The sequence below is a fragment of the Mustela nigripes genome, chromosome 9 (assembly GCF_022355385.1).
Source record: "Mustela nigripes isolate SB6536 chromosome 9, MUSNIG.SB6536, whole genome shotgun sequence".
NCBI lineage: Eukaryota > Metazoa > Chordata > Mammalia > Carnivora > Mustelidae > Mustela > Mustela nigripes.
The window spans coordinates 84,707,086-84,722,220 of NC_081565.1; the positions used below are offsets into that span (position 1 = coordinate 84,707,086).

The 15,135-nt window shown below is 37.9% G+C and overlaps 1 protein-coding gene across 11 annotated transcripts in view; it reads right to left on the reverse strand.

The window, feature by feature from the left end:
* RFX3 (regulatory factor X3) overlaps positions 1 to 15,135 on the reverse strand; it is a 444,560-nt gene that overhangs the window by 73,429 nt on the left and 355,996 nt on the right. For 10 of the 11 annotated variants that reach the window (XM_059411948.1, XM_059411946.1, XM_059411949.1 and 7 more), the window contains one exon: positions 7,956 to 8,030. The exons of the other annotated variant lie outside the window; for it this stretch is intronic. In XM_059411948.1, the coding sequence (XP_059267931.1) occupies positions 7,956 to 8,030 (75 nt within the window). The remainder of the gene's footprint in view (positions 1 to 7,955; positions 8,031 to 15,135) is intronic. 11 annotated transcript variants of the gene reach the window in all.

Genomic DNA, 15,135 nt, shown 5'->3' on the forward strand with positions numbered 1-15,135 from the left:
TTTTCTACTTCCCTGCTATGTTTTTACATAATTTTGGAAGAAACATTACAATGGTAGTTGGTAAATCAACATTTTCTCGGTCTGTAGTTCACATTTGAAAGGTTTATGTTGTCCTGTGTTTTTTAAAAATAATCTTTAAAATAAAGCAAGTGCAAAAAAATTTTAGAAAATATAATATAGGTATGTATTACTGAATTTCAACAGCAGGAAAATTATTAACTCATTCATTCATTTCTTTATAAAAGGGGAAATGAAAAATGACTTTCTTAAGGTCACAGATTGTCTCAGAGCCCAATCTAGTTCCCAACACACATTTCCTGATTACTTGCATACCGGTTGTTATCTCCATTGAGCAGCAAATACTTCACATTACTTGTCTCAACAAAATTTCCATGCCATATAGAAGAGGTGTGATAAAGAAGTGGTATTTTTACATGCAATTTAAATTAAACATAAGTTATGGGAGCCCAAGGATTCCTGGCACATCAACTATGAGCCAGGCAACGTGCTAGGCACCTAGCAACGTAGAAATGAATGTGATCTCACTCTTGTCCTCTAGGAATTTACAATCATATTCCAAAAAACAATACAGATACTCAAATATATCAAAGCACTGGCTTACATATTTTAAGATTTGTGAACAAACTCAGAATCTGAACCTTCAGACTCTTACTAAGAAAATTCATTAAAAATATTTTAGACTTATTACCTTTAACTATGATGACTGAATTGACCAAAACCATTTTAATTTCAAATATTCTTACATGATGGTTATGTTTAATTAAACTTATCCCATTAAACTCATACTGATGTTGGCTCCAAAAATATGGGCACCAAGTCTACAAGTTAGGACACTCTTTTTTTTGTTGTTTTTAAAGTAGGCTCCAGACCCAGCATGGAGACCAACACGAGGTTTGAACTCACAACCCTGAGATCAAGACCTGAGCTGAGATCAAGAGTGGGATGCGTAACCGACTGAGCCACCCAGGCGCCCCCAGAGCACGGTACTTTTAAAAATAAAGTTCACGTTCTGGTCAGGGAGACGTGAAGTTCTCCGTGAACACTTATATATATGAATATGTGCATTTAAACATACTCATTGCCTCTGTAACACATACAACCCTCCCTTTCTAAAAGGTTACACAAAATAAATGTTCATTTACATAATGACAGAAAAATTAAAGGTCAAAAAGAATTCTTTAGAGATGAAGCATCTGTAACCTGACAGTAAGGGCATTTTCCAGAGCCATGCGATTTCTGAGTATTCTAAACAGCACAGAGAGCAAGTTCACTTACTCATACTCATTTTGTATAAGGGGGGGTGGGGCGCAACATGATTGGAAAACCCAGTTATTATGGCTCGGGTTAGTATTCTGCCTACCACAGTGGGTCAGGATGTCTCTAGTGTTTCTTCATAAATATTCAGATTCTGTAGACTATGAAGGCAACTGAAGACAGTGACACACAAAATATGGCCGTACGAGTCTCCCTCCTACCCTTCACCTGCACACCTCAGGACGACGACTGGCATCTGAAGGCAGTGCTTCCTCACGTGAATGGTGCTGGGGAGGCTCTAATGAACCATATTGCCCAGCAATGCAAGCTCTTGTTTTGTGTGTATTAACTAGGTAGAACCTTCCAGTTGGTATTCTAAACATTTAAAGAATACAGAAATACAGGACATAGACTAGAGCAACATAGAAAGGTATAGTCTCTGAGAAATTCAGTTTCTTGTGATGAAGGAGTATAAAGGAAACACCAAAACAGAATCCTTAGAAAGATAAACATATAACAATTCTGAAGTATTTGGGGGGAAGCAAATATTCTGCAACTGAACTAAGGAAGTGTCACATCCACAAGCATGGAACACACAACACATGTAAGTAAAGAATACCAAAGATATGTTTGTATGTATTATCTTTGCTTTCTCATGAATGGCATAGTGTCAAAGCCAAAGCAGTATGATTTTGTAACAAAAATAAATAGATAAAAATAAAATATTTCTTTGCTAATGAGCATAACATAGAGCTATATAGGAAATGTTAATTTAAAGGATATTCTTTTTTCAGAAATGGAAAATGATTTCGTAACATGAACTCTATAACCAAAAGTATACAACTAGTAAAAATAGATCTGATATAATCCACTTTCAACAAGATATAAAGCAAATAAAAATAATTTGTTTAATTAATGAGGTATAAATAGAAAATTTCCGTAAACTGCCTCAAATGTTTACTAGTTCTCTTGTAATATTTAATTACCTAGACGTAAAGACAGATATCTAAAATGACACTATTTTCTCATGATAAAGAAAACTGTCTTGTAGATAAAAAAAAAACCTGGAAAGCAAATCTAAAAATAAAATATTTGAGGGTATGATCTTAAGATGCCTTTTATAGAAAACTCGTGCAAATATTGAAGTTCCACATAAAATATTTTGAGTCCAAAGGTATGTTTACATATATAAAAGAGTTAATCAGACCACCCTTAAAGAAAACTTTTCACAAAAATAGTGACATAATGACAGCAAAAGTTGCCTTAAAATACTTGGAAGCCTGGATAATATTACTCAAGTCCCAGATGAATCGTTTAGAGAAAATGAAGTTTTTACCGGATTGGCTCCGTGGTCCCCTGAAAGGCTCAACGGGTCAAGTAATCTGGACTGACAGCCTGGCAAACTTCTTGTTTTACCGTATACAGTGTTACATTCTTATAGACTCTTCATTTCTACACCATTTCTTCAAAAACTCTGAGTTTATTTGTAGTATGTGCATGTATGTTTGTGTCTACGTCATCAGTTGGTTTGAAAAACTCCCTAAGAGTGGGTTTCCGGAGGACTGTCACTTTGATGGACGTAAAGGTACATTTCGTTCCCTGCCCCTTATTCGCAGGACAAAGAACGTTTGCTCCGTGCCAGAAGGCTGGCAAGCAATTTGGAAGAGCAGGAGGAGGTCACGTGGAGGTGGAAAGCCCTGAGAGCTGGAGACCCAACCTGGAAATGCTGGGGACAACTCAACCATGTAAGCATAGCGGTCCTCAGCTCACTGTGTGAGCGGACTCTGGTTTAGAAGCGGCGAGGTCAGATTCTGAGATGCAGCCGGGTATTACCATGTGCAGGCTACATGCAGTTCTGTTGCCTTCAAGTTTCATCACAGGGACGACATTGTAAATCAGATATTTGGGTCTGAAACACAGTATAAGAAAGGACTGATTTTGTTCTAAGAGAAACCTGGCTGTTCAGTGTAAGCTAAAGGTATCCCCTCTCGTGTGGCTCAAGGGAAGGTCAGACCTGTTGAGATCTAGTTTCCTTGGGCTTCGTCCGTAATAAAATCCCTTTGAACCCTAGAATTCAACACCCTTAACATTTAGCAATTTAGAACTAAACTATTACTATTTTGTGTCCTCTGTTATAAAATGTCATTGAATATTTACTTACCTTTATGGCTTTTAAAAGCCTGTAAAGATACCACAGGAACTTTTAACCTTTATCTTTAAAACTTGATTATTCTACTGATGAACTAACACAGATTCATGTAAGGGTGGAAACCAAGATAATTGCATCTTTCAACCTTTGCATTTAATCTATATTAATCAGGGTAGATTAAGGAAGACGAATAGTTCCTATTTTTCCCAAAGGGAAATACTGATTGACAAATTAAAAAAAAAAAATTACTGCATTCCCCAATTAACATCTAAATGTAACATTTGGCATTTTTCCCCCAGATGGATTATTATCCATTAGGATTCATTTTAAGCTCAGTTCATTGATGATATGCATTTTGACAGGTCTTATTTCTGTCATAACTTATATTTACAATACAGCAAAGTCAAGGGAAAGTGAGTACAAAACAAGGGTTTGCTTTGAGCTGAATATATTTAAGTAGCTAAAACCAGCAAAAATCATAAAACAACTTGCTAGATTTAAAAAGTATAAAAAATAAATGCCTGATGCTTTTTATATGCTTTAGATGGATTTTTTTTTTTTTTTTTGATGCACAAGTTCAAGAACATTTTGTGGAAAGTGGGAACAATTAGTTTAAGAACATTCCTGTGTTCAAATATGCAATCTAAAATATCTCACATCGGGTACAAAATAATCATTAAGTGCCAATTTATATTAGTTACCACTAAGAAGAAGTACAAAATTAACTTCGGTCTGCAATGAATGTCTACTTTGTTGTAGGCAGACGATATACATCATTAAGCCCCACTGCATCCTCACATACAGAAGATTTGGAAATAAAAGTATTTAATTAAAAATGTATTATACTAATATTATACTAATACAGTGAATTCCATAAAGCTAAATCAAAAGTACCATTCTAAAATATAAGGAAATGAGTGATATCTCCCTTGGTTATGATTTTTTTTTTTTTTTTGAAGGATGAGATTATTTGGGAGAGAAACGATGTTGTCTACTCTTAAATGGAAGGTTGCCCATGTGGCAGTGATAGAAGCCTCATATACTCTTTCTCACAAATTCTATGCAGGGAAAAGGCTGCTTTATGCCAATACTGTTCAGAAACAAACCGATAGAAGCATACTTGATAACAAAACAATGCATGCATGAGTTCCCAAATAAACGAACATATGACAGGCAAAGGTATGGAGAATACTGAAGGTAAGATAAAGTCTGTTCCCTTCTACTACTTGTTTATGTTCATCCATTTAGGAAATACTTGGGAAACTTCTACCATGTACCAGCCACTCTTCTAGGCACCAGGGATGCCTCAGAGGACAAAACGTATGAAGTCCTCACTCTCCTGGGACTTCAACTTGTCAGTCTGTATGTACTCTCTGCTTGCATGGTGTTACTACCAAAATAATTGCCATTATGCAAATATTGACAATACTAGAAAAGAAACATGCCACTCAATGTAACTATACTCAGTTTCTGAGTGGGGTACTATACAGGGTATGAAACTGAGGAGTATATATGCATCATATGCATTTCAACCTGGAGGATAAAAGGAAGATAATGATAAAAACGGAATAGCAGTACTAAGTACTCCTAAGGATACCCTGAAAAGGGGACACAGAAAAAAAGAAAGGAAGGAAGGAAGAAAGAAAGAAAGAAAAACAAACAAACAAACACAAAGCCATCATGTTGGAGTCTACGGACAGGAGATAATTTATTTGTTTGACCGTAAGAAGAATTTTCTGAGTTACTGTGTAAAGGGAAAATGGGAAACCCCTTCTATCCCATATTCTAAAATAGAGTGAAATAGACTTTCTGCTCAAAAATCATGATTAACATGCCTCTTCTAAAACTACTAGATATGGGACACATATTATTGATCAGTTCTCCTAATTTCTGGCCTAATGAAATCGATCCTCTGTAGTAACTGAGAGGTCAGGGAAGTATCATCATGAAGTTGGGATTCATGTCCATTTTAAAGAATTCCACAAACCTCAAATGAATCTATATTATGTCCTATATAGTGAGGGATAAAGGTAACTTACAGTTTACTGACATTTAAGATATTAAGGATATATTTTTAAAAAACTTTTCCACTAAAATTTTTCTTTACAAGTGAACATCACCAATTAAGTCAACTGATTTTAAAATGCCCTTAGCAGGTGGTTATCAACTAGAACACATGCAGTAGCTTTTCCAGTTGTTTAGATTAACCTAACAAAAATTAGAAGCATCACTAACTTTCCAAGGACAGAAAAACAACAGGATTATTGTTATGTGTTCAGGGAGAAGCCTGAGTGGACAGCAGAGACAAGATCCTTCCTTTACAGTTTCTATACGATCTGTAGAATCATTTGTATTTGTGAAGACTTGACTGTAAATGTGCTTTAAATGAATTTAACTACCTCAGAGGTGTAACAAAACAAATCAGAACATCTAGAGGGAGATTATCACTGTATTTGCAACATTTATCTATATACTCTGTGTGTGTGTGTGTGTGTGTGTACCACCGTGTATATATACTGAAATGTCTCTGGCAGTTAGACAACACTATGGAAGGGCTACCGTGCTATGTAACAAAAAGCATGAAGCCACACAGTAACAAACATTTTTTTCTTGTTTGTGCAGCTTAAGCCACACGTTCGTTAACATTAAATATTATTTTGTAAGTTTTACAAGAGAATAAAAATCTCAAAGAATCCCCAAATATCTGAAGAGTTTCCAACAAATCAACAAAAATATACCAAAAAAGCCCTCCATGTTCTTATACCTACATTATTAGTCATGGAATACTAATAAATATTGGTAATCCAAGTTAAAATTATACACAGCACATATTTTACTAAATTGCATAATTCAAGTGAAATAAGATATGAATTAAATAACAAAAACACAATTTCTTAGAAGTCTGACAGTTCAGAAAGTTAACTGTTGACTTCAGCTGTTTATTTGTTTTTCTTATGTTCCTGTACATTTTTTACTAAAAGTAAAAAACATTTTTACTTGCCATTTTCAAAACACAAACGCCAGTTAAGTCATTACCCCCTCCCCCCCAAAAAACCCCTAACAGTGTACATTAAACCAGTCTTTATACACAACTACAAATTCATGCTAACACCGTAGGGATATACTGATGAAACATATAAAGAGTGACATTTTTTACTGCACATAAATTTTCAGACGGAGGTAAAAAATCACATTCCTTAAACTGTTTCAAAAAGAAAGGCCAAAACATACATTATTTCAAAATTTACAACCTATACTTTTTACCAGAATTGCAGGCATTCTCCAAACTGGCTAACCTGTTTTTATTTGCCATAATACAACCCCTTGAAATAGAAAGAACACACAATATTCATCTAAAAACACATGTGTAAAAGACATGGAAGTATTTAGTGCTGAGCTGGAATATAAAATTTAAGTCTTTGAAAAGTCAATTATTTAAAAAGTACAGTGAAAATATTATCTGTGAACTAAAAGTTTTAGGTTTACTGAAAAAATATCTCATTTCAGTTGGGTGATCCAATTTTAGACTTTTCACTCACAAAATATGGGGAAGAATTCAAAAATTATAACAACTTATTTCTCAGTTTAAGAATACATTAGAAGTTGGGAGGGAAAACTAACTTAGTGTATTGTCATTGATATTAATTTAGCAGAAGATCTATATAAAACAGATGTAAGTCACAGCTCTATTTACTTTTTCCCATATATTCAGAAATTATGGCAACAAAATAATTTTTAATCAGAATTTCCATCAGTTCCCCCAAATCTGAAATTTGAAAGTGTTCATAGTATCACAAAACTGTCCTTAATCTTCTCAGACTTACCAGTGTTACAGTGATGGCTGCATCTGGTAACAGGTAAAAGCATCAAGAAATAATAACAGTGATCCTATTTAATCACAATTCGTATCAATTTATGGCTTATCTAGAGTCTCCCTTCTTCTCTTGGCCCAGTTTCATTTTTCTGTAGGTCTCAGGATCTGAGCCCATCTAGGTCACTGTTTCCTGCCCACCTTAAACAGTCTTACTGGTAAAGAAATCATCTTCAGACAGTTTACCACTCGGTTTGGTATTAATCATCTTTTTCCACTTACAGAATACTACTGGGCATACAATCAGACACGACCATCTGCCTGCTTCGGACACAGAGATGCGGGTCACAAGCATTTGCTTCACAGACAATCAATAATATCAAACCAGAAAACTTTAAATATTGAAAATCCCCATTAATTAACTCTCACAAGTAAATGGCAGCTTGGTATGAACTGGAAATGTTACATCTGTACCAAAACAGCACAAAAACCTAGTAAAGCAGTATATTAGGGGCTCCACTTGGGGTTTTTGTTTGTTTGTTTCTTTTAGATATTCTGCTGTACAAAATAGCCATGAAGGAATACAGAGATCATAGGGCGCTGAGAGAGAAAGGTTAAGAAGCAAAATAAACAAGTCAATAAATAAAACAAGCATTTAGAAGCAAGCAACACATGCAGAACAAGCAAGAGATTAGTTTACATGAAGAAGAGGCAACTTACATGGCTGTTGAGGAGAGAGCTTCTGTGAGTGGACAGACCGTCAGACTTTTGCAGCGTCTCAATCGCCATTTCAATCTGATAATAGATGTCATTAAAAAAAGGGCTCAAGACAAGATAGTAATAAAAGGCTCACCAGAGAATTTTTGATAGATTCTCTAAAGTTCAATTTCTTCTTCAATGGTGGCTAATGAACAGCTCTTACCTAAATGTGTCTCTCCCCCACCTGCCCGCCCCACCCCCAGAGAATAAAAAAAAAAAAAAAATAGGCACGCTAATGATAAGCCCAATCGCAAAAAGTACACCTCTTTTTTTTCTTTCTTTTTTTCTGGAACATTCTGTAATGATGATCAGAATGGAGGCCTGAAGAGCAGGAACTCCAGTGGTTTCTTTCTAGTTATGAGAAAACATTCTTGACTTTCAGAGTTCAAGATGTGGGCTAGTAACCGCTCTCTTTCTAAACAGTCTTTCACAGAGTATTTAATATTTGCTCTATTTTGTCATGGAAGAAAAATTACCCTGCAGATTCTGTGTTTAACATGCATTAGTATTTTAATGCAAATGTACAAAGACCCTTTCATTAGTATTCAAAAGCTACTAACTCTATCCATTCCTCTCTTAACCCTGTATTAAAACTTGGAAATGGAGGGTCATTAGTATGAACAAACACTACGATGTAATCATGGCCCCTGTGTTATATTTTAGGAAGTGGTGGTGAGGCAGAGCTATTAGAAATGACAGCAGAAATGGAACATAAAAGAGAAAATAATTCAGAGTCAACAAAGAAAAGGACAACCACAGAAACAGTTTTATACCATGTAATCTCAGCATACCATGAGCAATCATAGCACCTGAACTAAGGAGCAGGTGCCTAAAATACACGGGATGCACTCTTGATAACCTCACAGCAAAAGATGTCTATCTCTCACTCCCAGTGCTAGGGCACGTACTGTCAAATCAGGTTCTGAACACACTCTATTTGGTTACTTGGCTATGTTAACAACATTAACTGAAGTTAAATTTAAAAATCACATTATGTAAGAGAGAAAACTGATTTCGTTACTTTTATTTCTACCGTGTGATCAAATCAGCACATCAGTAGAAGCACCTATAAAGAACACTTAGGTGTTTTCAAATGTAGTTGACTTACTTCTAGTTTACAGAGGTTACGGAAATTAATGATGCCTTGAAATTCTCACATACCGTGTCCCCCCACCAACTCAAAAATGATGGTTGGCAATGTCCACAGCGAAGTTTTCTCCCCCATCAACGTCCCAATTGCTTCCTGGTGGAACTTTACCCACAGAATGTCCAGTCTCAATTACATCAGCATTAGATCCAATTTTCTTCTAAGCAACTTGGGAACTTAATAGCTTTAATTCTATTTTATGTTATTTCCACAAGTTACTGGTTCTGCCTCCCTTGCTTGAGTTAATAAGATATAAAACTGACAAAAATGTTAGACTAGAAATTATAGAAAAACATATTCTTAAAATAGAGATTATAACAATTCATAAGACTACGTAATATGATTTGTTTCACTGTTAGTTTCTTTTAGATCACAAAATTAAGTAACCTGGCTTCTAAAACACTCCTTGCTGAGTGAATGGTCACGTAGTAGATTTTCAGTTGAAAACCAACTGAAAAAGGTGATATTGTACTAGTGAAAAAAACACACATCACAAAAGAGCAACGTGAATGTACGGAGAAATGAGTAAGCAAGCATTTTACTAAAATGTTGAACAGCAGAACTACAAAGGACCTCGGTACTCATCTCTTAAAAGGGCATCCTAAGTGTTCTTGTTTGCAAAGAGAACACATATATCCAAAAAGAGAGCTGGAAAGCCTCACCCTCACATGACTTTAGATCACTTCTGTGAAGAATTCGCTCAGGGGACACCTGGGTGGCTTAGGCTCAGGCTCTGCCTTCAGCTCAGGTCATGGTCCCAGGGTCCTGGAATCGAGTCCCGCATCGGGCTCTCTGCTCAGCAGGGAGCCTGCTTCCCCCCCACCCTCTCTGCCTGCCTCTCTGCCTACTTGTGATCTCTGTCTGTCAAACAAATAAATAAAATCTTAAAAAAAAAAAAAAGAATTCGCTCAAAAGTCTAATTTGCTTCAATGCCCACATTTTCTTTCTAGCTTGAGTGTCGAGAGTTCGAGGTTCGATTTCAGTCTACTAGATAAAAATACAATGATCTGCATTGCCTGATTTTCCACATTGAGTTGAAAGGTGAAAATGATCAGAGGTGTCACTGCAGTAGTGATGATGGCAAAATCTAGGTCTGTGTGGGTTTATTAACCAGCAATTTTAATTTCTTTATGACTAAAAGAATTCGTGGTTATTGTTTTGGGTCATTACAAAGTGGACATGGTAGACAAGCATTTTCCATTTCTTCCTTAAACCAGTGAGGCTTTAGACGATGATGATACAGGAGGTTATTTTTTGAAAAGTCAATGCTCTGAACTAAGGTTCAGTGCCCAGTTATAGCTCTTACTGAATTATCATCCTGAAACTGAGTCACCAGGCGTGTACATGTCCTCTCGGCAATTACCTATTGCTAGGATACGTGGTGCTTGGGAGTTTAGGCTGGTTCAGGTGACCCTGGACTATTGCCTCACAATCAGATAAGAAGCTACGGCAACTCTTCTGAGATCAGGTGGTGGGATGCTCCATTCGACATGAGACATCTGGCCTGGAGAGACAAGCTTTCAGGGCACTAAGTGGGATTACTGGGGCGAGTGACGTCAAGAAACTCCCTGTATGACAGAGCAGGTAAGAAACCGCCATCCATTCCCGACAATCCGGGCAGAAGACTTCCTAGATAAATCAGTTTTCTGGAAGAGAAAAGAAGATCCTCATCACTATGCTAGGGATGATTTTAAAACGCTCCAGAATCAACAGCTTCATGCGGGGATCCGGGGAGAAGGGGACTTGACTCTGGGAGTGGTTCTCCGCCCAAGACAGGAAACTTTGCTTCCACCCTCCTGCAGACGTATTTTCAGCAATGGAAGAAGAGGGGTTTGCCCTGTGTTTAGACAGGCTGCTGCAATCTTGGAAGAGTGGCAGGCCTCGGGGGCAGAAAAGCGAGAGAGACAAATGAGACATTCTCCAGCTCTGGGAATCATGGGGTCTCCAAGCCTCAGAGGCAGCCCCGACGGAATGCCTGGCCAGGTCCGAAGAGTCAACACGCAGGTAATGAGAACTTGCTACACTCACAGGCCAGATTTCTTTCCAACCACATGGTAGCAGAAGGATGCAAAGACCTCATTGCAGTGTGTCATATGACAAACGACTGCGGAGAATCGTGTGAAAAATGGGGACTGTGTGGAGCACCTTGCTGAGAGGGTCACTGGCCATGAAGACAGTTCAGAAAAATCAGACTTCGTCAGAGAGCAGGCACCCCTGGGAGTCTGGCTGTTACCGAAGCTTCATTTGGGTAAAGAAAGAGGAAAAGGGCTATATTTTAAAAAAATGTTTGGGACTGTGTCACCAGCGAATTAGTCACTGGACGATTAAAATGAATAGAGGTGTAACACTTGGCTTCCCCAACCAAACGCTGAGTTCTCCAGAGACTGAAAATCAGGGAATGGTGTATATGGGTTTCCTTCACTTGGGCAAAAGACACCCCGTACTAAGTCTGGAGGGCTAATCATAGACTATGCCAACGACTTTGCTTCTGGTACAGGAAGTGGCAATGATCACAACTGTGATAAAAATTTGACCACATGTCAATAAGCAAACCTTAGGTCTTGTGTGGCAGAGTGTGTGTGTGTGTGTGTGTGTGTGCACGCACACACATGTACAGGTGTGCATGTGTGCGCAGGGGTGTATGGAAGACTTAAGCCACTATTATTCTGAGAGCATAGAGCAAATACAGCAGATTGCACTAGTGACAAAAGTCTTTCCTGATTTCTCAGGAGTTAAGATTAGAAATTCAGAAGAGGCTGGGGAGCTGCTGTATTTCATATGTAAGAGAAAAAACAATACGTAAAACTCAGTGGAGCTCCTACAAAAAGAGAGCAAACCCTCTAAGAAGGCCTGGAAGGGGACAGGGTACCTATGATCTGATGGGGGACAGATACCCAGGATGATGAACATATGGCCTCAAACCCAGGCTGCAAACTCTTTTCCAGTCACTACAATGCTAGTGCGTTGTGGGAACCAAAGACAGGTAGAGGGTCTCCAACCACCCAGGGCTACCCTGGGTGTATCTAACCAAGAATCAGTGTCCCGAAAAGGACTTCAACTTCAGAGGGACGTCCCAGCCAAGCCCTTAGGAAAAGAGCATGGGAAGAGAAGAGAACTCAGATGGCATCTGGATGTCCAGCAAATACAATTGTGACCTCTTCTCCCAACCTCAAAGAAGGGATCGATACTATACGTCTTCTAAGGCAGCAAATACTTTTAAGGACAAAAATGAAATATGAAAAAAAACCATTTTCCCCATTATTTATAATTTCCCATTATTATTTGCAATTGGCATTTGTAGTTTCTTTCCCATAACATTATGGATGGCCCTTTTATTATTAGAGGATGGTCCCTCGTTTTGCAGACTTGCTCCCAGGCTGAGGCGCTCCGCTGGGGGATAGGGAGGTTTACAGGACGTCGGGATCTGGGACGACAGACGTCGTCACCTGCGCACAGAACAGGCAGAGTGGGGAGAACAGGGAAGGACAAAGAGGCTTTGAGGGACTGTGCTCTGGACAGTAGGATGAGAAAACCTCAGCTTTTTCTCCTACAGAATCCTCATAAGAGCTCTACCGCGGCCAGATACTGCAGGTACAAGTACTCAAGGCTGGCTGGAGCACAGGGTTCATTCAGGGGCAGCAGGTAATGTCAAAAAGGTAAATTGCAGTTGGAAATGAGGGAGACTTGAAGGGTGAAGGGTGACAAGTCTTTTGCACAAGTTACATGTGGTAAAAAAGAGGCTCCCCTGGACATGTGATTTATACATCCATTTATGTAGGCCTGCACATGACTCAAATAGGGTATCACGTTGTGGACAATTAGGGCTCTCTCTTAATGTAAATATCAACCAGTCATTCCATTACATGCTAATAAGGCAGAAGGAAAAAGAATAATTATATCACCTTATTCATTGTTTTTATAGGTCAAGGCACATTCTCTTGACTCTGAAATGGCTTTATAATCTATTTTAAAGAATAAAGGTCAAGATTGATATATTCAACTACCACTATAATTAAAACTGGTCTCTTGGTAGAAACTATTTCCTTTCTAGAACTGTGAAAGTGATTTAAAAACTGAAGTAATACTATAATATTTTATTGTTTATAAAGCCTTTTTTCCATTAATTCTCTTGCGATCTTCACAGCAACTTTGAGAAGTGGGGAAAGCAAGCAATATTATCTCCTTTTCACAGATTAGAAAACTGAGGTTCTCTGGGATTGAGGGATTTTTTGAGATTGCGCAGGTATTAAATAAGAGACTAGAATACAAGACTTATCCCTCAAGGTTCAATATCATTTCCATTTTATGCAAATACAACATAAATATCAATCATGGAATATTTGAAATCAAAATATCAAATATATCAAATGAAACTTCTGGGGAGTGGCTGGCAAAATTACCAATTTCTAAATGGTTTACAAGGAAATTACTTTCTAATGGGAAAGGGTTTAAATATGATTGACAAATATTACTTGAAAATGATTTCAAAGTGATCTAGTTAAAGGCAACCTAAGCTTCTAAATGGGTAGTCACATTTTAATCATCACAAAAAGTTATCTTTAATGTATAATAATTCCCTTTTTTATTTCCATACAGGTTACTGTATTAATCTCACCAATTAACACAGTTTGTTTTTGTTTTTGTTTTTTTCCTTTTCTTTAGAGAAACCCAATCAAGAGAATACACGAGACTGGAAATTTTCTTTGGGGTAATTACTCCCCTGAACTCTTAAGACTTCACATTTTTGTTTGCATCTGAGGTCAAGTCAGAAATGTTTCTACTTGGTGGCTTTGGTTCAGAAAAGCTAACTGTGTTGACCAACATGAACACGTAGTCACCACATTTATCTGATAGAAATGACAGTCTCCTGGTGTATGTAGGAGGGGATGGGTGGGGTGGGTCAGAGGGGCTTCCTACAGGAAGCCCTCCAACCAGGAACATCAGAGGAAAGAATGATGAGATCTTAATCTTCCATGCCTAGGCATTTAGAGCAAAGAAGTTTTAGGTCTTGCAAATGCCTAACTATATAAAATCTTCTCCATTCACATAATTTTATGACATCTAGAGAAAAAATTTAAATTGTTTCGCTTTCAACATGAAGTTTTGGCAGTTTTGTACCACCTGAAGCTATTCTGAAATATTTATGAGGAAAAAAAAAATTGGGGTTAAAAAAAACCTTGCATAAATTGAATGTGTTCTGAGAATATTTGACTTAAGTTGGTGGATTGAAACCAAGACTGCTGGTTTGGTTCCTCTGATCACTCTGTACAGCCCACATCCCTCCCGCCCTCACTGGGACCCAAAAGACCAGCATTATCAGTGTGTGACAATGAAACTGTTTTTGAGACATCGATTCCCTAAGTACTCAGGGCTAGAATTACCCTTCGGGAACCTGCTGGGTTAGAATTAAGTGATAGGCTTTAAAGCCAAGTTTACATTTTCCAATATATAAGATTTCAAATCTGCCTTTTGCAGATTATTCTGAGTACTAAAGCACATGTTCACTTGGTATTTCATCTGCATAATCACTAAAACAGAGGATTCCTCCAAGCGTGGTGGTCCTGGATCAGTATGATAGGAGTCACCAGGGCACTTGTAAGAAATGCAAATCGGAGGGGGAGACAAAACGTGAGAGACTGTGGACTCTGAGAAACAAACTGCGGGTTTTGGACGGGAGGGGGGTGGAAGGTTGGGTGAGCCTGCTGGTGGGTATTAAGGAGGGCACGGATTGCATGGAGCACTGGGTGTGGTGCATAAGTGATGAATTTTGGAACACTGAAAAAGAATTAAATTAAAAAAATAAAACGCACGTTTGAACTCTCATAATTTAATAATAATAATAATACATCCACTAAAAGTAGAAAAAAAAAAATGCAAGTCTTGGACCCCTTCCCACACTGAATCAATAGCCCCGGGGGTGGGGGAGTGGGGGAGGGCTCCGTCCAGGGATGTATTTAATCAATGCCCCCAGAGAAGGCCCCCAGAGAAGGCACA